This window comes from Phocoena phocoena, chromosome 9 (genome assembly GCF_963924675.1).
Source record: "Phocoena phocoena chromosome 9, mPhoPho1.1, whole genome shotgun sequence".
Classification (NCBI taxonomy): domain Eukaryota; kingdom Metazoa; phylum Chordata; class Mammalia; order Artiodactyla; family Phocoenidae; genus Phocoena; species Phocoena phocoena.
Window position 1 is genome coordinate 562,103 of NC_089227.1, and position 26,877 is coordinate 588,979.

The window sequence follows — 26,877 nt, forward strand, 5'->3', positions numbered from 1 at the left end:
GAGGGGTGCTTTTCTCCTCCATCCTGTCTCATTAAGGGTCAAATGCTGGCTCTGCCCCATGATGTTGGTTCATGACCTCCTGATGGGTTTCTTCAGGGTCTCCACCGTCACTCTGAGAGGCATCCAGGAAGTAGGGCAGCCCTGGGCTGGAGAGGGACTTGGCCGGTGGGAAGCAGCAGGAAGCCTCACTGAGTATCTCTGAAATACTCTCAGCTTTGGGAGAATCCGAGCTTGGAATCACTCTGGGGTTTGGGTGAGCCCGACTGAGTGGGTGTCACCACTTGGTGCAGGGCGACCAGTTCTGCAGAAACCTTTGGAGTTCTCTGGTGGGTTGGACTGGCCTGGGGCGGTGACGGCGGGGTGTCCTTGGCTTTGCTAGCTGAGGGAGCCGCGCTGGAGCTGGCCGGGGCTGGGCTGGGTTCACCCGTGTGGTTTAGAGAAGGCTGGACACAACTTGTTTCCAGGTGTCACATTTACCAGGTGTAACTTAACAAATAGGTAAGTCTTTGGTATTTGGTTTTCTGGCTCGTGTGCAGCCTGTTGGAAAGGAAGGAAAAGGAGGCCTTCATCCCCCAGGGGTAGCAGGCCAGTGCCATCCACCGCCCCAGAGAACAGGGCTCCCCGCACCTCCTCCCCCCACCCCTGTCCGGGTACGTGACGGGACAGGCAGCGCTGGCAGGAGACCCGGAGGCAGTTCCGCCGCCTCAGCTGGTGGTTCTGAATGAATGAGTCATTTCCTCCCGGGCCTTCCCGGGTGCCGGGTGCTCCCAGGACCAGGAGGGTCCCAAAGGGAAACCCAGCGCACCGCGCCTGGCCTGCCCGGCCCCACTCCTACCCCGGGGCCCAGGGCTCCCCATCTTCATCCTCTCTGCCACTTTCCCCCGGCCCCCCGGCTCGCGCTCGGGGTGGGCCCCGCGGACAGCCGGGCTCTGGCATGAGCGGTGACCTCGGGTAGTCACCTCCGTCCCCCACGTCTCTGCTGTCAGGCGGGGAGGAAGCCGCAGGGAGGTGTCGTGGGCGGGGCTACTGGTTTCAAGAGTAACTTGCTGGTCATCCGCCGCCGCCCGCTGCGGAACAAGAAACCAGGCGGGGGTGGGGCGGGGGCGCCGGGAGGGGAGGGGCCCCGGGAGAGGAGGAGGGGCTGGCGGGCGGGCGGGGACCCCCGGGCGGCCCTACCTCACTCGCTCGCCGGTAGCTCTCGGCAGGCGTCGGGCGCAACCCGTGGCGGTCCCTGCACGGGAAGTGTCTGCGGCCAGCGTCCTGTTTTCAGGAATCATCGACCTGCCGGTGAGGCGACTCGGGCTCGCGGACGCGGGGCCATCTGCGGGGAGGCTGTGCGTGGAGGGGGCGCGGGCAGAATGTGCAGGGAGGGCCCGCGGGAGGGCGCGCGGGGAGGATGTGTGGGGAGGGTGTGCCGGGAGGGCGGGTGGGGAGGATTGCGCGGAGGGGCGCCGTCCGGATGCTGGTCCACCTGGCGGAGGCGATTCGCGCGTGGAGGAGCTGGGCAGGTCTTCCTCAGTTCAAATTGAGCGGGAAGGGAATCGGGAGCATTTGGAACGTCCCCTTCTTGTCGGGGGAGAGGGGAAATTACGTTTTGGAGAATGAGTGTTACCGTACTTGCAGAGTTCAAATGGACTCAGGTGTGCGCCTTGAGCCAACAGACAACAAAGTGTCACAGCGTAAAATACTGGCGTCGAGGTGTCCGGCAGGTCGAAAGAGAAACTTAAGTCACAGAGTATCTGACACAAATCCGATTTGCAGCGGGGAGCGGGTCCATCTGCAGCTCTTGTACGCAGCAGGCTGTTCTTAAGACTGGCACCTGGGGCAGCCTCGCCGGCTCCGGGGTCGGGGCGTGACCCGGGGACTCAAGGTCACCGGCCCGAAGTCTCCCTGCCCCCACCGCCCTTCCTCCAGGACTGGCGGTCTTTGGCCCTCCCCGCCAGAGGTCGGGCCTGCCCTGGGCGGCTGCCCGCCCATGGTGAATTGCAGAGAAACCCCGTCTGAAATCCAGGTTAGAACAGGGCCATTTCCTGGAAGGCCTTCGAGGCCGGCTCCAGGCGTGGCGACCCTGCGCTCTGCACTCCCCTCGGCTGTTTTCCGTCCTTCTGTCTGCCTCTCCGCCACCTTGCCCGGACTAGCCTGGCCTCACTTTGGCCCATCTTTCCCCACTTATTCTGTTTTCCGGGTCAAAGAGACCTTCGGTTCTATTCGTTGGCTGTGACCTTGGCTTTTAAAAGACTTGCGATTTCCCTGAATAGAAAGATTGTCTCCATCTGGGTTTCCCACCCTGCCAACCCCTTCCATCCTGTCTGCTTTCACTCTGCCAGGCTCTCAGCACTGGGCTCCACTCTCCCACTTCTCAGCCAGTCCTCCATGACTTTTTTCCCTTTTCAGAGGCCAAACTGACCTTCTAGTTATCTCTCTACTAGACTCCTTAATTCATCCAGGTTTATCGGGCATGAATTATAGTCTTTTCTAGGACTTTCAGCCCTGGTGGGCACTGAAGTAACACTTTAGTTGAAACAGACAAAGTAGTTTTTCTTTACATTGGCTTTTGTCCAAGTGGACTTTTTCGTTAATCAAAAAATTAATACAAACTCATTGCTAAAAAAAAAAAAGGAACCAAAACTAACATATAACAGAAAGTGAAACTTCCAGCTTTTCCCACTTCTTAAAGGTAAACCCTGAACATTTCTTTCACTTCCTCCCATATACACACACACATTCGCTTTTGAAATACGTTCATTTAAAAAAAAATGTTATGGGCTTCCCTGGTGGCACAGTGGTTGGGAGTCCGCCTGCCGATGCAGGGGACACGTGTTCGTGCCCTGGTCCGGGAGGATCCCACATGTAGTGGAGTGGCTGGGCCCGTGGGCCGTGGCCGCTGAGCCTGCGCGTCCGGAGCCTGTGTTCCGCGGCGGGAGGGGCCCCAACGGTAAGAAGCCCGCGTACCGCAAAAAAAAAAAAAAAAAAAAAAGTTATAAACATTTACACACTTAGCTATATGCCAGAGTAACCCACCTGTCTGAATTTGGTTTAGTGGGTTAAAACTAAAATCAAACAGAACAACAACAAAAACAAAACAAGAAAACCAAAACCAACTGGAGGGTGTTTTGATTTTGCAAAGTTAGTGTTGCTGAGACAGTCTTAAGTAAGGAAGGGGTGGGGTCAAACCAGATAATGTCGTATCTCATGGAAGTAGAACAGGCAACAGAGAAATTGTAACGTGCGCCGACAGGCCCACATTAAGAGCTAGAGTGCGAATTTCCGGTTTGCACTGTGTTCCCTTCACTGGTGGTTGGGAGGAAGGTGAGCGATGGCCTCCTGTGTCTCAGGTGGAAACAAAGAGTGGTTCTCAGTAATTAATGATTTAAAAAGGAACAAATAGTTCAGGAACAACCAACTGTTCTCAGGCAAGAGAAGTCACCATAGCAAAGACAAGAAATCAGTCATAAAGACTCTCAGTTCTGTTTCAAAGGTAAAGATGGCCTGAAGCACATTCTTGAGCTGTTTTGCAGGATCCAAACCCCTTTAAGCGCCCAACCTCCAGATTAACTGGTGCCTAAGGGATGGTGATGCTGACCTTTGGGACCCACAATCAGGTGCCTGGATTTTGTCAATCTAGGGTGACCTTTACCTCTTTTTAATGCTAAAATATCTGCCCCAAGGGTGGGATTGCCGCCATGTTTGCACAGGCACTGTGTGTTGGGGCATGTTGTCCGCTGGGCAAGGGCGTCTAGAACTCTCGTCTACACGGAAGGTCACGTGTGCCCTTTCATGAGTACGCATGTGCCCTTGGCTTAAAGCATCCCCATCCTGCTGCTGGGGAGACGGTGCTTGGACGGCTAGCTCCCTGTCTCCTTACTTGTTACCAGCGGTAAAGGCTCCTGCTTTAATCAGAAGTACCTGGTGTGTTTATTGGCTCAGCGCCCCAGGCAGTGGGCCCATCGGGTCCCCTAGCAGTCGAGGAGCCTGAGACCCCAGAGCCAGGATCAGAGTTCTCTGGGAGGTGGCACCTCCCGGCCAGAATCTAGTGAAACCCTCCTGTTTAGAGAACATGGGGTCCTGGAAAGTGAGAGGGGACACCTTTAGGACACCCGCGGCCCTTGGGACAGTGTTTGTTAGAAGGAATGCTTTCTGAGACAGGCTCCAGGTCGGGGGGTCTCACGCCACTGGTCGGTCGGGCTGTGGGAAAGCCGTCAGCTCTCCTGGAAGCCCTGTCTCTGGACCAGGGCTCAGCTGGGACCCTGCTGCCCCCTGAAAGACAGAGTGGAAAGTCCATGCTTCTCTAGTACTGGACTCGGCCCCAGGCGCCCAGTTCCTACCGGCGGCCCCGTATCCCCCAGCACTTCTGCCTCGGGTGACGGCTGCAGGCACCTTGCGCAGGAACCCAGTGCCTCTGACGAAACGTCCAGCCTCACCCCTTGCTTGGGACATCACACTGTGGCCTTCTTTCCCTGTCCTCCCACTCGACACAGGCATCCCTGGCAGCCTCACCCTGATACCACCTTCCAGCCCTTTGGATTCGCCTCCTGGATGTGGAAGGTGCCACACTTTGCTGTTCTGATTGCATCTCTGCTCACTCTGTGTGCCCTTCAAATCCAACTGCAGGGAGGAAAAGCTTCTATCCTCTTAGATTCAGTTCTTGGGGGACTGCAGGTTAAAAAGACTAAAGACAGATTAGCAAGAGAAAAGACAGATTTTTATTTACATGTGTATGGGAGAGTTCAGAAAAAAAACGTGATTTCAGGAGGTAGTTGGAATTTGGGGCTGATATACCATCTTAAAAGGGGGTGGGGAGGGCTTCCCTGGTGGCGCAGTGGTTGAGAGTCCGCCTGCCGATGCAGGGGATGCGGGTTCGTGCCCAGGTCCGGGAAGATCCCACATGCCGCGGAGCGGCTGGGCCCGGGAGCCATGGCCGCTGAGCCTGCGCGTCCAGAGCCTGTGCCCCGCAACGGGAGAGGCCGCAGCAGTGAGAGGCCCGCGTACCGCAAAAAAAAAAAAAGAGAAAAAGGGGTGGGGAGAGGCACTTCTGGGAGAGGAAATGACAGAAGGGGGTGGGGCCAAAAGGGCACTTAGGGAAACACAGAGGACTTCTGAGAGACAAATGGTCCCTTAGAAAAAGAGATGAGATATAAGATAGGACAATATCTATTTGGGTGTTTTTCAGAGAAAAGAGTTTTTTTCCCAGGAGGGGTGGTGACATGTTTGGAAGTCTCTAGGTTCAGGCAGGTACGGGCTTTCGGGAACTCAAAGTCTTCAGCTCAGAATAGTTGTTATGTGACAGTGGCTTATTCTGGAGCCCTTTGTGTGGATCCAATATACAAACCTCTGACTGTCATTCCCTGCTTCCAGGTTTTCCGAGTCCCCCAGTCAGCCCCAGGACGGTGTCACGTTGTCGGTGGTGACACGCGGCTGACACGCGGCTGTCTGGGCACCTGGCCCCTAACCAGCGCCCGAATCCCATCTCCCCATGCCGAGCTGGCTGAGCTGTTTCTTCTGCACCCTCCACATATCTCATGGGGCTTCACGTCTCCTTGTTGTAAATACCGTTAGTCCTGTCCTCTCTCTGCCACATCTTTTCCTGGCTATTCCTAGTCAGGGACCACTAAGAAACAACCCATTCCTCACGCTGAACTAGATAGACCTCCGGGCGCTGTTTGCACCTTTCCCTGGCTCTCCGTCAGCCGACCTGCACTGGAGCTCATGGTCACTCATGTTTGCGGCAGTGGACTCCAGCTTCTCAGAGCCCTGGGTCTTTCTCATCTCCCTTCAGATCACACACACCACAGCGGGTGCGGGTTCTAACCTGAATAGGTACACATTGAGGAGCCAGGACAGCTACCTGTTGGGGATTTTACACGTTGGATGACTAATGCGTGCAATGCTTAGAACTTTCTGCTCTCTTACAGATAATACTTAATTAGAAAGGCATTCAGTTACTGAAAAGGTGAGCTAAAAGTAGCAGGCAAGTGCCCGAATCCCCCCTGATGTTGCAGTTCCACCCACAGCCATAGGGGCTGAGGCGGGGCAGACAGACCAACCACCCTGAGTCTTTCCTGGTTGGACAGCGCTGCGACGCTAATTCAGTGATGGGGTTTGGCAAGCTGGATTTTCTCGGCCACAGAGGAAACGAAGTGTATGCTCCACGGGTTTCGTCCTGGGATGACGTCCAGGCTGGAAGTCCGCTGTACGATGTCAAGCGTGTGTCCTTAGGAAAGGCACATACATGTTATCTGTTGGAGGAAACAGGTCCAGGTGCATGATAACATTAATTCAGTAAAACAATTGAAAAAGCGGTTGTCAGAAACATTCCCTAAATTCTCTGAATGAGCTCACCTATGAATGGCCTCGCCTAGTTAGCACTGCACAAGGGCGGTGCTGGACAGTGCCCGCCCTGGGCCTCTGCGTGCAGAGCAGACGGTGGGGCATCCCCCCACGAGTGTTTGTCTAGGCCTTAAGCTGTGACCCGGAGTTGAACAGACTGCAGTGGACCCTGGGGGACTCCTCCTCTCCGTGTTAAACCCCCAGTGGACCAAACTTTGGCCTCGTTGGTAAAGGGACTGCAGCATCCCCTGGGCCTGTTTCCTGATTCCTTTGACTGTTGGAAAAAATAATGCAGCTTGCTGACTGAAAAAAAAAAAAAAAGCACAACCTAACATTTGGGAAGTATGTTTTATGCGGTGGCCTCACTGAGGACTAGCCCAGCACACAGCCTCTCAGAGAGCTCCGAGGGACTGCTCCGAAGAGGTAAGGGGGGAGCCAGGATAGAGAGGGAGTTTTGCTGAAAAACAAACAAACATGTAATTAAAAGATTACTGCTAATCAGAAAAGCAGGCATCTCAATGATTTCAGTGCTATTCTGTGTATGGGAAGATGCAAGAGTCGGGGCTCATGGAAATCATTCCTTTGATGTGCATCTTCACTACCTAGGGCCAGTGTCCTTCTTTTCTCCATCCTGAGTCCCCTCGGGGTGCACCATGGGGGCTGCTGCAGTGGCTGATGGAGGTAACATTCCCCGTTTACAGGAATGACTGGTGCCATTCGTTTGCCTACAAGTTTATGCACTTTTTTTTTTAACTTGAAAATTTCTTCTGAGATTCCACCATCGCCCTGTGCCCCTGCGTGGTTATCACTCCCTTCTTAATCATCACCAGGGTCTCCTTTCACAGCAGTGGGGCCCGCTCCCCTCGCTAGTGGCCTCTGGAATAAGGGGGAGTCTGGGTGAGCAACCAGCCTGCCAGTGAGAGTAGAGTGGCTCTTGGGCTCCCCCTCCTACTCTAACTGGTCTCAGGGGAAGTAAATTGAGAGGTTCACCTCCTCCCCACCTTTGACCTTTTTCAGTGGGCGGGGTGGGGGCTGGGGTGGGGGTGGGGGTGGCCATATCATTGATCCTCCACACCCAGGTCCTTCCCACCCAGGTCCTTCCGAGAGTGAAATGTGGCTCTGGTGACTATACCGGGACTCCCAGGCCAACCTGCCTGTGTGCTCGCCCCACCTATAAGTGTCTTAAGATATTTAGTGGGGAAAGTTCCAATTAGGACATTGCAAAAGTCTGCGATTTCCTCTGCACAGAGTTGGTTCAGTAAAGCCTTGCTGTCCCCAGGATGAGGCTCAGGCCCAAGGAGGAGTTACTTTGGGGGTGGGGGTTGGGCGGGGTCGCAGCCTGGAGGGGAACAATCACCTGGCACTGAGAGTACCAGGGGAAGCAGACCCCGAGCAGACTCGGGAAGGAGCCCAGGTCTGGGGCAGCAGAGGGCAAGGCCGAGGCAGGGAAAACGGTTCTCTGGTTCAGGGGCAGGAGAAGCCACCCGGCCTAGAGAGCCACACTTTCTCTGCAAGGCCAGACAGGATGTCTTCTCTGTGGCTGAGCTTCCTTTCCTGGAAAATAGGGGTTGGGGACCTTCTGGGGTGCACTGTGCACCTCTGATTCAGCCTCTGCCCCGTGGGAAGGTGCCTCTAACTCTTCTTCTTTCTGAGCTCCCCACCCCCTACCCACAGAGGAAGAGCCAGCAGCCAGGTGGGGATGCATTGCAGGAGGAGGTGACCCCAAGCCCTACTTCATCTCTCAGTGGACGAGGGAGAGCCGATAATGAGGGCTGTGGGCTGGCTTCGCCGGAAGGCACGTCTGCACTTACTGCAGACAGTGAGGTGGATCCCAGAGGGATAGCAGCGGCTGACTGCAGGGCGGAGGTGCCCAGGGTTGCATTTCCTGGAAGCCAGACTTCTTCAGAAGCTGGGCTGTCTGCATCAGTCTGTCTGATGGATGCTGTAAAGGCAAATTATGACCTAAGATTCTGATCACCAAGTACAATTCTACTTTGTTTTCCCCACACCGTCAAGCAATTCTCCACACCAGCTCCTACACCAGGGGGTCCTACAATCCAACTCAATTCTGACACTGTCTACCTGGGGACAGTGTCAGACCCCAAAGGCTAAGGGCTCAGTCCCATAGGACTGCCCGCCTTCCCCCGCAGCCGCCCCCCATCACAAGTCCAGGTTATCACCCGTGCTTCTGACCCACTGGCTACAGAGAGGAGGTTCCCATAACCCCCCTCCTTGGGTTCAATCAATTTGCAGTTGACTCACAGGCTGACATTTCCTCAGAAGTGTCCTGTAAACGCTAAGGGAGCATGAAGGCTAGGTGAAGAGAGACAAGGCAGCACTGCAGGAAAATCTGTGCTCCAGACCCAGCTAGGACAATACGCTTTGGTTTTCAGAATTTGCCAAAAATGGTCAGAATCTGAGTGTAACGGTGGCCGTCAACCCTTTTTTCCAAAAAGCAGGCTTTGGGTTTTAGCTTTGTGAGGCTGGTTTTCTGGTAAGTGGCTGGTGAGGTAGCAGGTTGAGAACCTGACCTGGGGATGGGGGAGGTAGCTCCACCATAGACCACTCACCGAGTTCACCCAGCAGGTGCTCGGGCTCAGCTCCGCAGGCACTGGTGTCGGGTCAGCGCTCTGGTGGCTGAGCCCCAGTAAGAACTGCGGTTGTGTCTCATGGTTTTCCCTTCCTCTGGTTCTGGAGTGGGACCAGGGCAGGGATTGATCCCTACCTGCCCCAGGTCTTTCCCTTCCCTTCATGGCAGGCCCTCAAGAGCTGGTGCCTTTGCCGGGCCCCTCTCTGCCCCCTGAGCTGTCCTTGAGGCCTGCTGGAGGAGAGTTAAAATTCTGGAAGCGTGAGGCACCCAGGTGTGGTCTGTTGGGTCAAGGCAGTCTTGTCTGAGGGACCAGGAAGTGAAGAAGGGTTTTCTACCAGAGTAGGAGATGCCAACCCAGGCACGCTTTGGGCACATTTCCGCCAGCTCCTCTCTGAAATTAGCAACCCTCCAGGTCTTATGTATGTACGTGTATGTGATGTGAATTTGTCGAGTTCCTCTTGATGGCACTGACCTTCCACAGGTTAGTGTGGCCTTGCTGACGGTCCAAGTGACCTTGGTTCCTATTGGGGGGATCCACTAGTGTTCAACTAATTAAACGAGGAGCCCATTGGACTGAGGTGTCTCTAATGCCGAGGCAGCCTGTGTCAGCACACTGAAATCTAAGCTGTAAATGCCTCCAGGCTACAAAATCAAAGTGCTATGAACAACCAATCATCACACAGGCCCCCTGGGCCTCACGCTCTGCCGCTCCCCTGCTCCCTTGTCAACCACTGACTCCAATCGAAGTGCGCTCAAATAAGCTCATAAAATGTTGACTATTACTTCTAACAGACTCTGCGCTGTTTTCTCCTAGGGTCCTGCCTCAGCTGAGGGATGGCCTCGCCAGGGGCTGAAACAAAGAAACCTGGAAATCACAAGTAAGGCTCTGACCTGCACGCTGCGGGGCTCGGGCTCGCTGTGATGACTTTGAGCCATACAGTGTTCTAAGAGCTGACACACGTGGACACCTTGGTTCTCATGTCAGAGCCTGAAGCCTGGAGGACTGACCACTCGGTGGGCATACAGCTGAGCTGGCTGAAGACCCCTGGCACCTGGTGCCAGGGCCGCTGCTCGTAGCCTTGGGATGTTTGTTTCCCAAGGACGTCTGGGCACTTGCTTGGGGTGCCCAGACCTGTGTCCAGTGGGGTTTCTTTACATCTGGACACTCTTCTGAGTCACAGTCCCTGCTTCTTTCCCAGCTCTCTCTTGGTTCTGACCTTTCAATGCTTTCCTTATTTCTTTGCAGTTTTTCATTATTCCACTATGTGATTCACATGGCCACTCTTTTATGTATATTTGTGCATTGCTGGTGTTGATGAAAAAAAATTACTCAGTAGTTGATCTAAGAAAGAAATGGAAAATTTTATTTGAGCCAATCTGAGGATTATAACCCAGGAGACAGTTTTTCAGAAAGCTCTGAGCATTGCTTCACCCATAAGAGGTCAAAGCACGGTTATATAAGCTTTTGAGACAAAGGGTAATAATACCAAATGATGTGTTACTGACAGTTTACACAATCCAGATCTACATGTACAGAGTAGTGGGCATGGGTCATCATGGCCCCTCACAAGATTAAGAAGGAAGGTTATCTCTTAAGGAGTTGTGACCCTTGATGAGATTAAAAAGGAATGCTGTCTCCTAAGGAGGTCTGGCTAGTACACATGCACAACCCACACTAAAGGGAAGGGAGGAGATCCAAATGGACAAAGGAAATGTTATGTTTAAATTTTTCTCATTTTAAATTTTAAAATATGAACTTTTTCATCAATTTTCCCATTCTGATCATTAATCTTTTGATAGAAAGCCTCAGGTGATCAAATATTTGTTCCTTTGATGCCAGGGTGGTTGCTTACCTGCCCTGGGTTCATCATGTCCCTTGATGTCCAGACCTAAGAGCCTGCTCCTTACTTTCCTTTTAGGGGGTTATATTAGTAAGATGTCTGGCAAGGACTGTCAGTTCCAAGTTGTCCAGTAGAAGTTATGCCAATTTAACCTTGCATGTACCTTGTGCTTGTTCATTAATTTATAGTGAGCGATAGATGTGATCAAAATTGACGGTAAAATTAATGTCATTAGTAAGGGTTTAAGCGAAGATCCTCCTAAACCAAAGCATTTTCCTAGTATTTTTACTAAATTTGGAAGATGATCATTCAGAACAGAAATTTGATCCTTCATATGTCATAAGACGAGTTAACAAATATCTCGGCCAAATGGTCACACCACTGGAAAACTGATAGGAACCCAGAGTCCTCATATTAAAGGCAGATTGGCAGGGGTTGTTTTCAAGGATACCTGCAGGTGAACTTAAGCCCAAGGGAAAGCAACTATGCATCTTCCTAACCAACCCAGGGAAAGCCAAGGCCATAAACTTTTCTGTAGGTCTACTGAGTCCTGTTAAGAGCTACCCAATATTTAACATCTAGTGAAAAGGAGTATTTATGGCCAAGTTCAGAACAGGTGTCATTAAATTGGCCAGGTAGGATGGTCTCACTTAGTGATATTGGTGATAATGTTAGCTTGAATGGTGTTGATATAGTGTTGGTCTCAGTGGAAGTCTAAGAAGGCCTGATATGGTCCCTTCCAAGGTGGCTGTAAAGAGTCCTTTATCTGATATCTTTTCCCGTATGCATAATCCCCTGGTTGCAGGTCATGGCACATGTGATCTTCATCTGAAGATAGATGACTGAGATAAGTTTCAGAAACAAACTCTACAGTAATGTAACATAGCAACAAGGAATCATCTGAGAAGTGAGTCTGAGGCAGTAAATACAGACCTCAGTTAACAACTATCAGGTAATTAATTTTATTACCTGATAAAGCTACTGGGAACCCAGGAGTTCTCAATTTCTGGAGAGATCAGGTAGAAAGAAAAGATAAATGTCTCGATTCCACTTACATGGGAGTAATTTACCCAAATTGCTGTAAGTCATAATTAGCTTGACGGGAAGAGTTTCCTTATATCTGGAAAACAGATTCAAAAACCACCAATCAGGGAATTAATTCCCCGGTGGTCCAGTGGTTAGGACTCTGTGCTTTCACTGCAGGGGGCACGGGTTCAGTCCCTGATTGGGGAACTAAGATCCTACAAGCTGCACAGCGTGGCAAAAAAAGACAACAAAACAAAACCCGGAAAACAAAACCACCAACCAGGGATTGAACCCAGATCCCCACAGTGAAAGCACCTAGTGCTAACCACTGGACCACCAGGGAATTCCCCAAAAGTCCTTTCTATGAATCTTTTGAAGATGAAGCAGTCTATAAATGACAAAAGACTTGAAAAAGCAAGGTTAAAGATCTGATTACAATGCAATTGTCAAAGAAACTTGGTTATTACTTTGTCATACAACATTTTAAGACAAGAACTAGAATTATGACTATAAACATTTACCAGGACGTACCAGGTTCTTAGGAGCTCCATATAATTTCTAGAATATGTATATTAATAATATTTACCCATCCAATATAACCTAAGAAGGTTTATCACCACTCATTTGACAATGCTTCCCATGTAATTTAACATACCAAATAAGCCTAATTAGTTTAATATTCCTCTCTCTGAGATGCTTCAGGGGTCCTCTCTGAAGAACCCCAAAGTTAGCTAGAGGTCAAAAGAACTTCAGGGAGAATTTGATATTTGGGAGTTTGTCAAAATATCAAAAAAGGTTTAAAACACTTGGTCAAATAGGATATAGGTCACTGAGGAACAATACTTAATTCACTTAACCAAAGTGACAATAAAATATTTCACAGGCAAACACAGCTCACTCAGAAGGCTCACTTAAAAGGCAAAGAGGGCTTCCCCGGTGGCGCAGTGGTTGAGTCCACCTGCCGATGCTGGGGACGCGGGTACGTGCCCCGGTCCGGGAGGATCCCACGTGCCGCGGAGCCTGTGCGTCCGGAGCCAGTGCTCCGCAACTGGAGAGACCACAACAGTGAGAGGCCCGCGTACCGCAAAAAAAAAAAAAAAAGGCAAAGAAACGTACATAATCCATTACCAAAAGCAACTCAATGTTCCAAGAAAACTTTATTCTCTTAACAGAGAGAAAACCAAACTCCAGCCTTGCATCAGCTACTCTTAATAACAAATGTATTGTATTCAATTCAATGCAATCCTAGCCTCACCACACACAGAACTCTTTTCTCAGTGTTCCCTTTTCCACACACCTTCCATAATGTCCTGTCTTTTGTCCCTTATTGATTATGCAGAAAAAGACAGCTCTAGGACAGAATTAATTTCTTTCCCTTGAACAAAATGATTTCCATTCCTCATACCTTCTTTGGCTGAAAACATGTCTCCTACTTTCCTTGCATACTGAAATGTTTCCCTTATTTTAGTGGCTTTAGTTACGTATATATTATAATTCTTAACCTTAAAACCTAGTATCCAGCAGAAACTAACAAATAGGTAATTATGAACTGTCTTCCCAAACATTAGCATCCCACACGTTAGCAAACGTATACATACTATTTACCATTTCTAGAAAACACATGGTTTTTTTGTCTAACAGAAAATGTCTTAGTGTGGCACCAAATGTATTTTTATTAATAGTCCTAAATATCTTTAGTTTCTCTGTAAAAGGAAGCTTATGTTCAGTAATTAATGTTTCAGTATCTTATTTGGAAATAAATTCTGGATAGTCATTGAATTCCCATCATTTAACTTAATCTAACAAAACTCTAAGGTTTCAAGTTATCTAAATCTGGAGAGACTATTTTTAAGCAGACATTCCTAAAACATAATTATTCCTTTAGAGTTTACACCAAAACTCTCACCATTTCCATTTAATTCACTTAAAAGTTTAGCATACCAAGTCATTTTTCTTGCTGACAAATTTTGTAACAGGAATAATAAGATCTTATGTGATTTCTAGTGAACCTGGGCACAGTAAGAGTATTATACTTAATGTTGGTGACTGTAAAGACATGTCTGTATTAATTAAACCATTTGCTTTCATTAAAATTAATTTTAATGAAATTAAAATTAATCCTAGCTCACACGATTCTGAAATTCTTTCGAGACAGTTTCTTTTATATTTCTAGGTATGTATATAAGTAGCAGCTAACTTCCTTTAAGCCAATTAAATAGAGCTCTTATACAAATTAATTTTGGCAGTACTACACATCGACAATATGGTTAGACACATACAGACACACAGACAGAGACCCCATGGTTCCCAAAGTTCCGCAATTTCAGCCCTGAGTCAGGAACAATAATAGAAATCCCTTCAGTTACAAAAGAAGTTGGATTCAGATTGGGTTTCTGGCAGATGCAACAGGGTTGCCTGTCTCGAGGGCCAAACCCTTTTTACTAATATTTATGAAGAAGACACTTAAGATTTGCGCGTCCTTGACAAGTCAAGTTCCAAATTACCTATCCCCCTTTTGTTTTTTTCTCTGGATAAGAGTTGCTTTCCTGAAATCTGCATTTTAAAAAGATCACGAATCTTTCTGGAGGTGATCAGGTAGAATATTTGCATCTCAAAGGCATAGAGGGAGAAAGGCAAGTTCCTCCTAGGAGGACTTTGTTCCCTTAAGGCCAGGATTATTTTTTTTCTTCTTCAATGCCTACAAGCCTCTGAAGATAAATAGGGGAGGATTTTGGAGTGGTGAAAGGATTGGTAAGCTTTGAGATGTTTCTGAAGGCACACCTCAGGTCCTGTAAAGACTAGATTTGTAAAACAAGGGCAGCTGTTTTTCGTTCCTCAAAGAATTGGGTGGCCTTCTCAGTGTATCAGAGGACTGACATGCCCGTTCATGTATGTTGGAATGTTTGACTTTCCCTCACTTAGCTTAGGGGAGAAACCCCCCACCCCCCAAAAAAAAATTTCTCTCAAGCTCTGAGTATCAGCTCTGGTCAGTTTCGTCAGACCACAGACCAGTGCCCTCCCATCTTGGTAATCCGTTCACAAAAAATTTGAGGATCCTCCCTGGCTTTAAGAAATTCTTTAACTATGGCCCTCAGTTCCAACTTTTTGAGACAAAGGGTTATATGTCAAATGATGTGTTGCTGACAGTGAACACAATCCAGATCTACAGGTACAAAGTGAGTAGTGGGTCATGGGTCGTCATGGCCCCTCACGGGATGAAGAAGGAAGGTCATCTCCCAAGGAGGTCTGGTTAATGCAGATTCACAATCGACAGTAAAGTGGGGGTGGGGGTGGGGGGTGGCGGAAACAGGCAGAGGACAATTTTATATTTAAAAGGTTCTCATATTGCCCTAAAACACAAATTTTTGTCATCACTGGAGAAGCAAGAATTTTATGTCTTAATCCCAATTCCTACATGGACTTGAAATCCACTACTTTTCCCAGTTTCCTCCCCACCCACCTCTGCTGGGGTTCCCTGGGAGACCCCATCCTGGGCAGTGGCCTCTCCTGGTTCTGGTGGCCTCTCGCCTTGATGATGTCCAGGGCTGTATGCTGCCCTCTGGGGACCCAGCTTAGGGCTCCTTGGTTCTCTTCTGGGAGGTCCCTCAGGAACTGTTCTGGATACTTGCACGTGTGGGTCACCTAATTTCACACGGACACCTGTCCCCCCCTTTCCTTCCCCATGGGTTCTGAGGTCCATTTTCAAGTTTTGGAGCTGCCCTGAGAAGAGTACTTGCAGAGAGAATTTTTAATTGAACTAGTAGGATCGCTGGTGCTTTTTTTTAAAAATAAATTCATTTTTGGCTGTGTTGGGTCTTTGTTGCTGCGCGCATGCTTTTTCTAGTTGCAGCGAGCGGGGGCTACTCTTCGTTGCGGTGCGCGGGCTTCTCATTGCGGTGGCTCCTCTTGTTGCTGAGTACGGGCTCTAGGTGTGCAGGCTTCAGTAGTTGTGGCTCGTGGGCTCTAGAGTGCAGGCTCAGTAGTTGTGGCTCACGGGCTTAGTTGCTCCGCGGCATGTGGGATCTTCCCCGACCAGGGCTCGAACCCATGTCCCCTGGATTGGCAAGTGGATTCTTAACCACTGCACCACCAGGGAAGTCCCTCCCTGGTGCTTTCAATCACTGACAAGCAAACACGCCCTGTCCCCACTTTCCGAGCCCCCCCGCCCCGCCCCTCCCTGCCCCACCCCCCTTCCCAGGTTGAGGATCCTGGAGGCTGGCTGAGCGGGTGGTTGAAACGAAGGCTGGAGAAGGGAGGCCTGGCGTCAGGTGCCCTGGATGTGACTCCACTGAACAGTGACCCCTCCCCGTTGGTTAGTCATTATCTTCCCCTCCCTCCGTCGTTTTATGGTCAATACCAGCTTGTATGGTCCACCCTCCAGAGGCCAGCGTGTCCTGTGAGGAGCCCTGAAGTCCAGCTCATGAGCACAGCCTCTTATTAAAGGTGTGACCCTGAGCCTTCACGACGGGGACTGGTAGAACCTAGCCTCTGTGGCAGTTGCGGTGTCGAATGACTTATACGCACCACCACTAATGACGTGGTCTCCACCGCTTCCAGCCTGCTGATCTCTGCATCCCTTCGGCCTGGCACAGGGCCTGATGCGTGCTTGTGTGAGGTTCGGCTGAGGGTCCCCCTCCTCCCTGCCCCAGAGCCCCTTCCTCGTTCTCTGCCAGTCCCTTGAGCATACAGCGCAAGATGTCTGGGCCAGTTCGTCTAATGGTCAGTCGTGTTTTCCCTTCCCTGCTGATAAACTCCTGGAATCAGAAGCCGAGTTTCATTCATTTTGCATCTCACCCAATTCTTTTACAGAGTAGGTGCTCAACGAATATTTGTTAAACGAATAAAGTGACAGAGTAAAGCAGGATAAAGTCACTTGACATCGTGTGTAGACTAGGAAAATAGTTTTCCAAGTAATATGTCTGTGACTTGTTATTTTAAAATCCTTTAAAAAGTGGAGTTTAATCTATAAAAAATTGAATCACTATGTTATAGACCTAAAACTAATACAATACTGTGAGTTATCTATACCTCAGTAACAAAACTACTTGTTCTATTCACTGTTACGCGTCCAATTTACATATTTTTAAATCCTTGTTGGTCTTCACAGTTACGCCATATTTCCTTCTCCTCTTCCTGGAATGAAAGAGGAAAGAAACGTTTTCTATTTTGAAATATGACACAAATTTGTTTTATCTCATTCTGTTTCGTCAGTTCCAATGCTCGGCCGTTAGCCCTCCTTCTCTTTGTACTCTTTGTTCATAACATCCTGAAGGAGAACAAGTACCGTAATTACAGTAAAATAGTTGTCTTTAAAGGAGCTTCAGATGCTCTGGCTGTGTTATGACTTAGAATTTCAGCTTGGTCTGGAGATCAAGAAGGCATTCTGGGAAAGCTTGGGGTTTGTCCGAACTGGATTTGGTCCCTTGAAAAGAGACCTCCCTGCCCCAGGAGAGTAAGCCTGGTCAGGACTGGTCGGGGTCCAGTGCAGACTCTGGCTTGGGCAGGTTGCTTGCCCCTCCTGAGGGAGACTCTCGCATCCCTGCCCCGGTGCCAATAACACAGTCTGCTAGTGGTCCTGCTGCCAGTTTAGTGATGAGCTCAGGGTGTTGGCCAGTCCACCAGCACCCTCCCCTTTAGAAAAAGATCTGTCTATCTTCAGTATTTTGTTCGCATCTTTTCTACATCAGCCTTTTGAGACTGTTTGCCTGTGAGTTAACTTGGATGCCATTCTAGGGAAATCGGAGGGAAATGTGAGAAGCACGAAAGTAGGAAGCGAGGAGATGCAGGAGAGAGAGAAGCAGGTGCCCTCGGTCTGGAGCCTGGGCATCTACGGTTGACGACCGATGGACTCCAGAGAGAATAGGTGTTTACAAATCACAGGCTGTTGAGAACTTCTCTTCCTGTATGGTTTTTTTCTCACAGAGTTAGATTGAGAAGGAAATGTGATCCGTGGGTTCGGGGCGGAAAGTGTGACTCTGAAGGAAGAAACAGAAAGTCTTGATTGCTGGGGACCCATGGCTGCTTCCCTCTGTGCCAGTGGCATCTGGCATCACACCTGTGAGTGGAGTCAGGAAGGCACAGCTGTGGAAGGAGGCGTGTCTAAGGCTGGAGATGCAATCTAGACCTGGGCATCGTGTTTGTAAATAAAGTTGTACTGGAACACATCCACACTCATTTGCATGTTGTCTGTGGTCACTTTCATGGGCGAACAGCAGGGCTGAGAAGTGGCAACAGAGCCCCTATGAACTGCAAGGAAACAATATTTGCTATCTGGCCTTTTATGGGAAACGTTTGCTAACCCCTACTGCAGGCCAGCAGCGTGCTGTGCAAGAGAAATATAATGTGAGCCACACAAGGTTTCGAGCAGCCGCGCCGAGAAAAACCAAAATGAAAAGATGTCTTGTCTCTTTACTCCCTTGGGACATTGTACCGGCAAAGTGCTGGCTAGTGAAACAAAACGAAAAAGAAAGGCCTCAGATTGGAAAGGCTATCTCTGGGAGGGAGAATTAGAGGCTATTTTTTTTCTTCTCATCCATCCATATTTCCTGTGATAAATGTATTATTTTTATTCATTTATATATTTATTTTTTTTTTTTTGCGGTACGCGGGCCTCTCACTGTTGTGGCCTCTCCCGTTGCGGAGCACAGGCTCCAGACGCGCAGGCTCAGTGGCCATGGCTCACGGGCCCAGCTGCTCCGTGGCATGTGGGATCTTCCCGGACTGGGGCACGAACCCGCGTCCCCTGCATTGGCAGGCGGACTCCCAACCACTGCGCCACCAGGGAAGCCCTACTTTTCAATTGAAGCCAAGTTTATATGTTGAATGAACCTGGGTTGGGTAGCAACTGGCTACATGCTTTATATGGGATGATTTGGCGTTTTGATCTTTGTACTTTTTTTTTTTTTTTTTTTTTTTTTTTTTTTTTTTTTTGTGTGTGTGGAGCCTTTCGACTTCGGGGATCTTAGTCCCCTGACCAGGGATTGAACCCGTGCCCTTGGCAGTGAGAATGTGGAATCCTAACCACTGGTTGGTGTTCTTCTGAGTCCTTCCTGATCATCCTCCAAAGAAGCCATGGGTTTGGAGAGCGGGTGAGGGGAAGGAGAGAGGGAGGAACGGAGACAGTGTGGGAGCCTCTGCAGGCTGGGATCGGCTTGCCCGCTGTGGCGCATGCGCCTCGCTGGCACAGGGTGTCGCTGTGGTCCTGCCGGCCCCTGGACGCTGGTTCTCTAAACTGCCTCCTTTCCTGTTTTGGGACAGTGACTTTGTACAGCTTTGCAATCCCCACGTGGCTGCAATGAAAGAAGATGTCCTCTACCATTTCAGCCTTAGCACCAGCACGCACGACTTCCCGACTATGTTTGGAGACGTGAAGGTAAAAGCAGGGGTTTTGATTCTGGGCATTTGGCCCAAGATTACCCCCCTTTCAGGTGACACAGGTAGACTGCGCCACACAGGGCGGAGGTGACAGAGGACAGGCTCTCAAAGTTATATGTTGATCGGAGTTTTGCAAATTGTTACCTTTCAAGAATATGAACTATTGAGTGAAAGAAAACTATCATAAAGAAGTATTGGTTCCTATAACTGAAACAATGTAAAATAAATTTCCTAATGCTTCACTGAGAGACTAGAAAGGAGCAGACACTAATCCTTTTCTAGGGGAGCAAGGGATACCCAGGAGGGGCAGTCGCATGTGTCTGCTGTCTCTCATTTAAGATGCACATCCATCTGTTTAGCTAGTTTGGTCCTGACTTATCCTCGCAGAGGACTTTTAAAGTGTCTAATCCCCGTGTGGAAAAGTGGGCTAACGTTTAGAATTCAAAACTGAAACAAGCCAGTGACCCTAGATCCGGGGCTGCCTCATGCGATCGTAAAGTCATAACCAGGTTACATCCTGTCAGCCACCCAGATCTTTTGTGCTGTTCGTTTCAAACCGAGGGACGACTTTCCACGTGTTGTTGTCTTTTCGTTTCTAAATTTATATTGCAGTCTAGTCGATTTACAATGTTGTATTAATTTCAGGTGTACAGCAAAGCGAATGAGTTATACATATACACATATCCACCCTTTTTTAGACTCTTTTCCCATATAGGTCATTATGGAGTATGGAGTAGAGTTCCACGTGCTATACAGCAGGTCCTTAGTAGGTATCTGTTTTATATACAGCAGCGTGTATATGTCAATCCCAATCTGTCAATTTATCCCTTCCCCTCCTTTCCGTGTGTTCTTAGCTCATTCTGTTTTCATTCTCTCCTTAAGTTTAACCTGTAGTTTTTTCTAGGCTATAGAGTTTTTCCTCTTTATGTTAAGAGGCTACTAACTCTTTGATCACCAAGTCCTTAAGACTGGCTTATTTACCTGTTTTCTTTTGACGCTTTCGCGTACGACACTTTGCAGATGAAGGTTCGACTTCTCTGAGAGCACCTGCTCACCGCACAGCTGCGGCTCCCCGAGCCCCCACCGGCCCCCGGCTCTTTCCACAGGCTGGCCATTTGGGCCTCTGCCAGCCGGTGAAACAGCAGTTAGAAGCCCATGTTACAGATGGGCTGTGGGGCCCTGGTTGCACACTGAGGGGCCCGCAGCATCTTATTCCAAACGCCGGCTCTCTCCAGTGCAGTGGGCTGCTGTGCACACGAGGCACGGAGCCTGGGCAGGCGTGGAGCCTGGGCTTTCCTGCTGGAGAGGGCGAGGGTGTGGTCGTCCTGGCTTGTGTAGAGCTGATTGCTCTGCACTGTTGGGGCCTCTTGCACTGAGCGAGCGGTGAGTGCATGAACTAGTGCTTCTTAAACTCAAGGGAGTGTCAGAATCAGCAGGAGGCTCCTTAATGCACACATTACTGGCTCCCCAGATGCGGGGGGGGGGGGCAGGGAAGGGACCTGCATTTCTAGCAAGTTCCAGGAGATGCGGCCGCTGCTGGCGGGGGGCACTTTGAGGACCCCCGCTGTACAGACGGGGTGCAGTGCCTGTGCTGATGGGGGCTCTGTTCTCTGTCTGCAGTTTGTGTGTGTTGGGGGAAGCCCTTCCCGGATGAAAGCCTTCATCAAGTACGTGGCCGTGGAGCTGGGCCTTGACCACCCAGGTGCAGAGTATCCCGACATCTGTGAGGGCACCGACCGCTACGCCATGTTTAAAGTGGGCCCGGTGCTGTCGGTCAGCGTGAGTACCTGCCCTCGTGGTGGGCTCAGCCCTTGGCTCTGCAGGCCCCATCCCCGCCCTGCACACAGCCTGACAGAGGAAACAGGAGTCGAGGAGAGCCTGGGGCTGGGCTGCAGAGGTAGTGGAGCCCATCTCCAGGAGAGACAGCTACACACGTACAAACACACGCGCACACCCACCTAGCTGTGCGCACACAGTGAGCACCCAGGTTGGAGACCCAGGAAGATGGTGCTCTGCCTGGACCAGGGCCACGAGGAGAGCCGGGCACCAAGTGGTCCCCACACCATCCGCCCGTGTTACTTCACACACATGCGATTCAGCAATGGGTGAACACAAACCTCTGGTGTTCTCGTTTTCCAGTTTTGGTTCCCTTTGCAGAGGTGAACATTTTTAGAGGAAGTGCTGCCTTACAGTAAGGCTGCCCCTGAGGCTGGGACAGGGGCCCAGCCCTCTGGGCAGCTGAGACGTCTGGTGGTACTAACCACCCGCAACACACCCAAGAGTAAGACGTATTTAGGTCCAGATAATCCATGGAAGCACTTCCCACAAGTAAGACTGCAGGACGAACACATTCTCCAAAGAGGGCTTGGCCACAGGGGCAGTTCCTGGCAGACGTGGCACCGGGAGGGCCTCTGAAGAAGGGCGGTTTTGGGGATGCGGAGGTGGAGGAAACGGCACAGGCAGAACCGCGGCGGTGGAGCCACCAGCCAGTTACCGAGTTTGGCTGTGGCAGAGCGTGTGGAGAAAAGGGAAAACGTGTGCGGGGCTTCCCACGCCAGGGGATGTCTGTTACCTAGCAACAGCAGCCCTCTGGTCCTCAGCTGCCATCTGTTCCACGGGTGGTGTGGATCAAAGGGGTCATCCACTCGACAGCGTCGTGCAAACCTTTACACTTCCCCGAGTGTTCATAGTTTCTAAATGTACGTTAGGAAGTTCATCTTCTTTACCACCAGTTAGCAATGCAGCACAGAACACACAGAGGTGCTACCAGAGTGTGACGCTGGCATTTCTCCCTGGTTCTAGCACGGGATGGGCATCCCCTCCATCGCCATCATGCTGCACGAGCTCATCAAGCTGCTGTACCACGCCCGGTGCTCCGGCGTCACCCTCATCCGCATCGGCACCTCTGGCGGGATAGGTTAGTGCGCAGAGCGCCACTGGGACCCGGTGGGCAGCGTGGGGACCCAGAGCTCCTCCCTGGGCCGTGCCCAAGGAGCGCTCAGCAGCAGCAGGCATTTTGTTATTTTTTTCTGGTCCAGCTACTTCTCCCAACCCATACCCCAGAAATAGGCACAGAAAGGCACCAGGCCACGCGCACCTGAAACCCCGTCCTTTCGGAGTTATACAACATGTGCCTTCTTGTTTGCTTGATTCTCTTTTTATTGTTGCTAATCCCTCTTTTCTCTGCCTTTCTCCTTCACTTTGCTCACTCCTCCTCTTTATTCCTGCAAGGATGTGAAGCACCTTATGAGAAAACCTACAGGAAAATCAAAGGGGGAAGAGAGAGATGCAATACAAAATTAAGATGTGTCCTTAAGTTGCGTAAAAGCCCCCCGTTCGCAACATAATTTTTTTAACATCGCAAAGACAACAAAGAAAGAAGAGGATGCAATGAGAAAGTAAAACGCTAAACGTCATGTTGAGTTTTCAGCCAAAGTCTTTGAGGCAAACCTGTTTTACTCTGATGTCCCACCTCTGGGCCGGTTTTTCTGCAGAAAACTGGGTTCTAGTAATTCTCGCTCCCGCTGAGGAGCTGGAGCTGCTGGAAGGAGGTCTGCTGTCATCAGCCTGGCCTCTGTGCATTTGTTTCTGACTGCCTAGACCTGACCTCCCCTGCATTTATGGTAATTCGAAAATTTAGGTTTTCTCGCTGTGATAGAGGATCGCTGTAGGTCCTAAATCTTCTCAATACGTTATCTCATTTTTCTTTTCACTATATAGACAGATTGATGGTTAACATCCGTGTTTGCAGATTGTAATTCAAAGTTGAAAGGAGTTGTTCTCGGGAAAACACCCCAATGACCACGAGCTCCCAGGCTGTGCACACTTAGTCTGTGATACCATCGACCCAACGGACTCGTGGCTGTGCACATCGCATCAGCGTGGGCGAGGAGCTCCAGCAAATCCTTCCTGAGTTCTTGCTTTGGAGGGATTTTAAAATCAATAATCAGAGAGAGAATTCTGGAGGGAGTAGGGTGGATTTTGAATCTCCCAAAATTGCCCCATAAAAATAGAGAGATCAACTAGAGAGCCAGACCCCAAACCCCCGACAACAGTGTGACATGGTGTCCCCACAAATCCCAAAATAGGAACAGTGGGTGGCTGGCATGGGCCGCCACTCGGGAGGGAGAACTGGGTGGCTCCAGCGTTTCTGTCAGATGTGAGAATTCTGAAATGGCCAACAGGTATCCCGGGAGAGGGCAGGGCCTGTGTGAGGAAGAGCAGCTGACACTGGGAGGGGTCCTGCGCCCTCCAATTTGAGGTCTGAAGTGGCTTGAAAATTCTAGGTCCCATGAGTTCATGAAAGCCGCCATCTGAGCTTTTTTCCAGGTCCACACTCGGTGTGGGGAGACACCTGAGGAGAGTCTACGTTGACCAGAACAAGGACAAAGCAGCAAGGGAGAGAAAGTCCAGATGAACATGCAGGGGGCAAGAAGAGCCAGAGCTTGGCAATTGGCCACGTTTTTTGTTTTTTAAACTAGAGACACAATTTATACTTTATTTATTTTTTTAAATTTATTTATTTTTGGCTATGTTGGGTCTTTGTTGCTGCGTGCAGGTTTTCTCTAGTTATGGCGAGCGGAGGCTACTCTTCCTTGGGGTGCCCAGGCTTCTCATTGTGGTGGCTTCTCCTGTTGTGGAGCACAGGCTCTAGGTACACAGGCTCAGTAGCTGTGGCTCGTGGGCTTCAGTAGTTGTGGCTCGTGGGCTCTAGAGCGCAGGCTCAGTAGTTGTGGTGCACGGGCTTAGTTGCTCCACAGCATGTGGGATCTTCCCGGACCAGGGCTCGAACCCGTGTCCCCTGCACTGGCAGGCGGATTCTTAACCACTGTGCCACCAGGGAAGCCCATGGCCACGTTTTTTAATGTTTCATGAGAGCGGCTGACGTGGGGCTCTGGGACAGATCTCCTGGCTCCTTCCTCCTCCCTAAATGTTTAGGAAAACCAATATCACATTAAAGTAAGTAGTAGTGTAGTAGTAGGAAAGGCTCCTGGTCAAATCCCACTCAAAGTTATTACAAAACCAAAGAGCAAGGAGCAGAGTAATGCCTGTACAATCTTGGAGATGTCCAGGGAGGCACAGGAAGCAGGACCTCCGGTGGGTCAGTCCTGGAGGGAAGCCAGGGTGTCAAGAGCTGGTGACCGCAGGAGCCAGGTTTGGGGTGCCCCAGTGTTCCTTACTCAAAACCTGAAATGATAAGGTACAAAACAGGGAGCAGCTGAACACATACTGGTAAAGGGAGCCCCAGACAGTTCCAGCAGCGACAGAAAGACGCTGCTTTGGGGATGGGCCGCCCATCAATCTCACTTTCTTCTTTGCACTTTTCTGTATTTTCTGCAGCGTCTACGCATTCATTACTTTACCTTCAGGAAAAAAAAAAAATCTGGTGCTGAAAAGAGATCCTTACCTATTTCTTTTTAGGGCATGACTGACCCTTCAGTGTCACAGTGCGTGGACGGGGCCCTCCCCTCCCTAACCGCCCCTTGCAGCCGGGACACCCGCTTCTTCCTGCAGGTGTGGAGCCCGGCTCCGTGGTCATCACCCGGCAGGCAGTGGATGGCTGCTTCAAGCAGGAGTTCGAGCAAATTGTCCTCGGGAAGCGCGTGGTCCGGAACACGCACCTGGACGATTGGCTGGTGCAGGAGCTGGTGCGGTGCTCCGCGGACCTGGGCGAGTTCCCCACGGTCGTGGGCAACACCATGTGTACCCTGGACTTCTATGAAGGTGAGGAGTGCGCTGGTCTCCCGCCCGGGGGTCCGCACCGCTGCGGCCCTGCGTCTCAGCACCGGTTCCCTCGCGGGCCAGTGGGTCGAGGACAGGCAGGGCCCGTCGGGCTGGAAAGCATCTCTGTCTGGGGGGCGGGGAGGGCATGCAGTAGGCGCTTACTGAGTGCCCGGGGGTGGAGGGCGGTGGAATGGGAGGTGGGCGCTCCCGGGCCAGCATCGGCTCTCCACGTTCCCAGGGCAAGGCCGCCTGGACGGGGCACTCTGCTCCTACGCGGAGAAGGACAAGCAGGAGTACCTGCGGGCGGCCTACGAGGCCGGCATCCGCAACATCGAGATGGAGTCGTCCGTATTCGCCGCCATGTGCAACGCCTGCGGCCTCCGAGGTTGGGTCCCTAGGCTCCCCCAACTGCCCCCCCATCCCCCCCCACCCCCCGTCCTCCCGGGCCCCGCCCATTGACAGCCTTGGCCTTGCATCCGCCCTGCCCCCAAGGCATGTTTCCTCCCAGGCCCCGCCCATCGCCAGCCTTGGCCTTGCATCCGCCCTGCCCCCAAGGCATGTTTCCTCCCAGGCGGCCCAACGCCAGCCTTGGCCTTGCACCCGCCCTGCCCCCAAGGCGTGTTTCTGGACCCCTGCGCTGGGACCTCCTTGGATTGTCACGTGGTCCAAGGCAGGGTCCTCAGTGTCTCTGCAGGGATTCACGTGCCACTGAGAGGCCAGAAAGATGAGAAAGTCCCCCCTTCGGGTCTGGGCAGGCTTCGCTGCTGACTCTACAATGAATCTGGCCTTCAAAGATCTTTGGATTTCTGAATTGGGGCTAATCCACCGCAGTTCCTGGCCTTACCCTTCGAGGTCCAGCTCTTCCTTCCAGATACCTGCCTCACAGCTTTCACGTCACCTTGCCTTTCAAGGCAGTGCAGGGCCCCCCGAGCTGGTCCTGGGGTTTGCTTGGGAATCTCTGGGAACAAAGGCAGGCAAGGATAAGGACAGAACAGGATAGTGTGGCCCCCTCAGCTTTTTCGTGTTCTCCGTCTATCAGAAGCCACTGTCGGCCCCTTCCCTTGAGGCCTGGATGCTGGTCTCTGTGAGCTAAGCTAGAATCCCACTCTTTGCACTGACCTGGCGTTTGCTCTTTGCAGCGGCCGTGGTGTGCGTCACGCTCCTCAACCGCCTGGAAGGTGACCAGATCAGCAGCCCCCACGAGGTGCTGGTCGAGTACCAGCAGCGGCCCCAGCGGCTGGTGGGCCACTTCATCAAGAAGTGCCTCGCGGCAGCCTGAGGTCCCCAAATCTCCAGACATGAGCGTTGGTGTTTGCAGCAAATAAAATCATTGCCACAGTCTCCTTCTGTATGACTTCCTGCATCCTTTGTAGAAGAGTCTGGGGAACTGATTGTGTTTCAGAGGCAAAGAATCCTGCATTAACTACGCAGGAGTTTTTGTTTTTTGAAAGCTTCATGGGAGAATTTCCACCACATTAGCCTCATTTGGGTTTTCTTTAAGAACGCTCCTCTGAGTATTTGAAATATTTTTAGGGAGGTTTTTCAGACTTGTAAATTCTGATAGTTGTCAGATTTCACTCACTAAGAGAGAAGTCACGTCTGCCCTGGCCTGACACCTCCCCTGCATCTGTGCCCCCGTGTCCCTTGGCTTCTTCCTGGGGAGTCAGGACCCCCCAGCTGGGAGACTGGGGGACAGGCAGAGGGAGAATCCAGGGTGTCCCCTCCTATCTCAGGTGGGTCTGGCAGCTGCTTTTGGGCTGTCCCCGTGTCCCCCCAGCCCAAGGACAGTTGCCCCAGTTGTCTTCTTGGCACATCTATACCCGTGTGACAGTGTTTAGTGTTCCACTCTTTTAAGTGCCCAAGGCGTGCTATTTACTGATTGCACATATGTGCTACTTGGCAGGTAGCTCTGTGACTTTTCGGGGTGCGGGGAACCGCGCGGGGACCCTGGTGTTGACGTACGAGTATGGTCCACACACTCTTCAAGAACCCTCT

The 26,877-nt window shown here is 51.0% G+C and overlaps 1 protein-coding gene across 1 annotated transcript; it reads left to right on the forward strand.

Annotated features, from left to right (window-relative positions):
• The first annotated feature begins 1,211 nt into the window (after window positions 1–1,211).
• UPP1 (uridine phosphorylase 1) lies at window positions 1,212–26,220 on the forward strand. The gene is made up of 8 exons (XM_065884076.1): window positions 1,212–1,287; window positions 9,732–9,795; window positions 19,042–19,156; window positions 20,779–20,937; window positions 21,961–22,075; window positions 24,673–24,882; window positions 25,121–25,267; window positions 26,022–26,220. The coding sequence occupies exons 2-8, from the start codon at window positions 9,752–9,754 to the stop codon at window positions 26,159–26,161; spliced, it is 930 nt and encodes a 309-aa protein (XP_065740148.1). The 5' UTR covers window positions 1,212–1,287; window positions 9,732–9,751; the 3' UTR covers window positions 26,162–26,220.
• The last annotated feature ends 657 nt before the right edge of the window (window positions 26,221–26,877 follow it).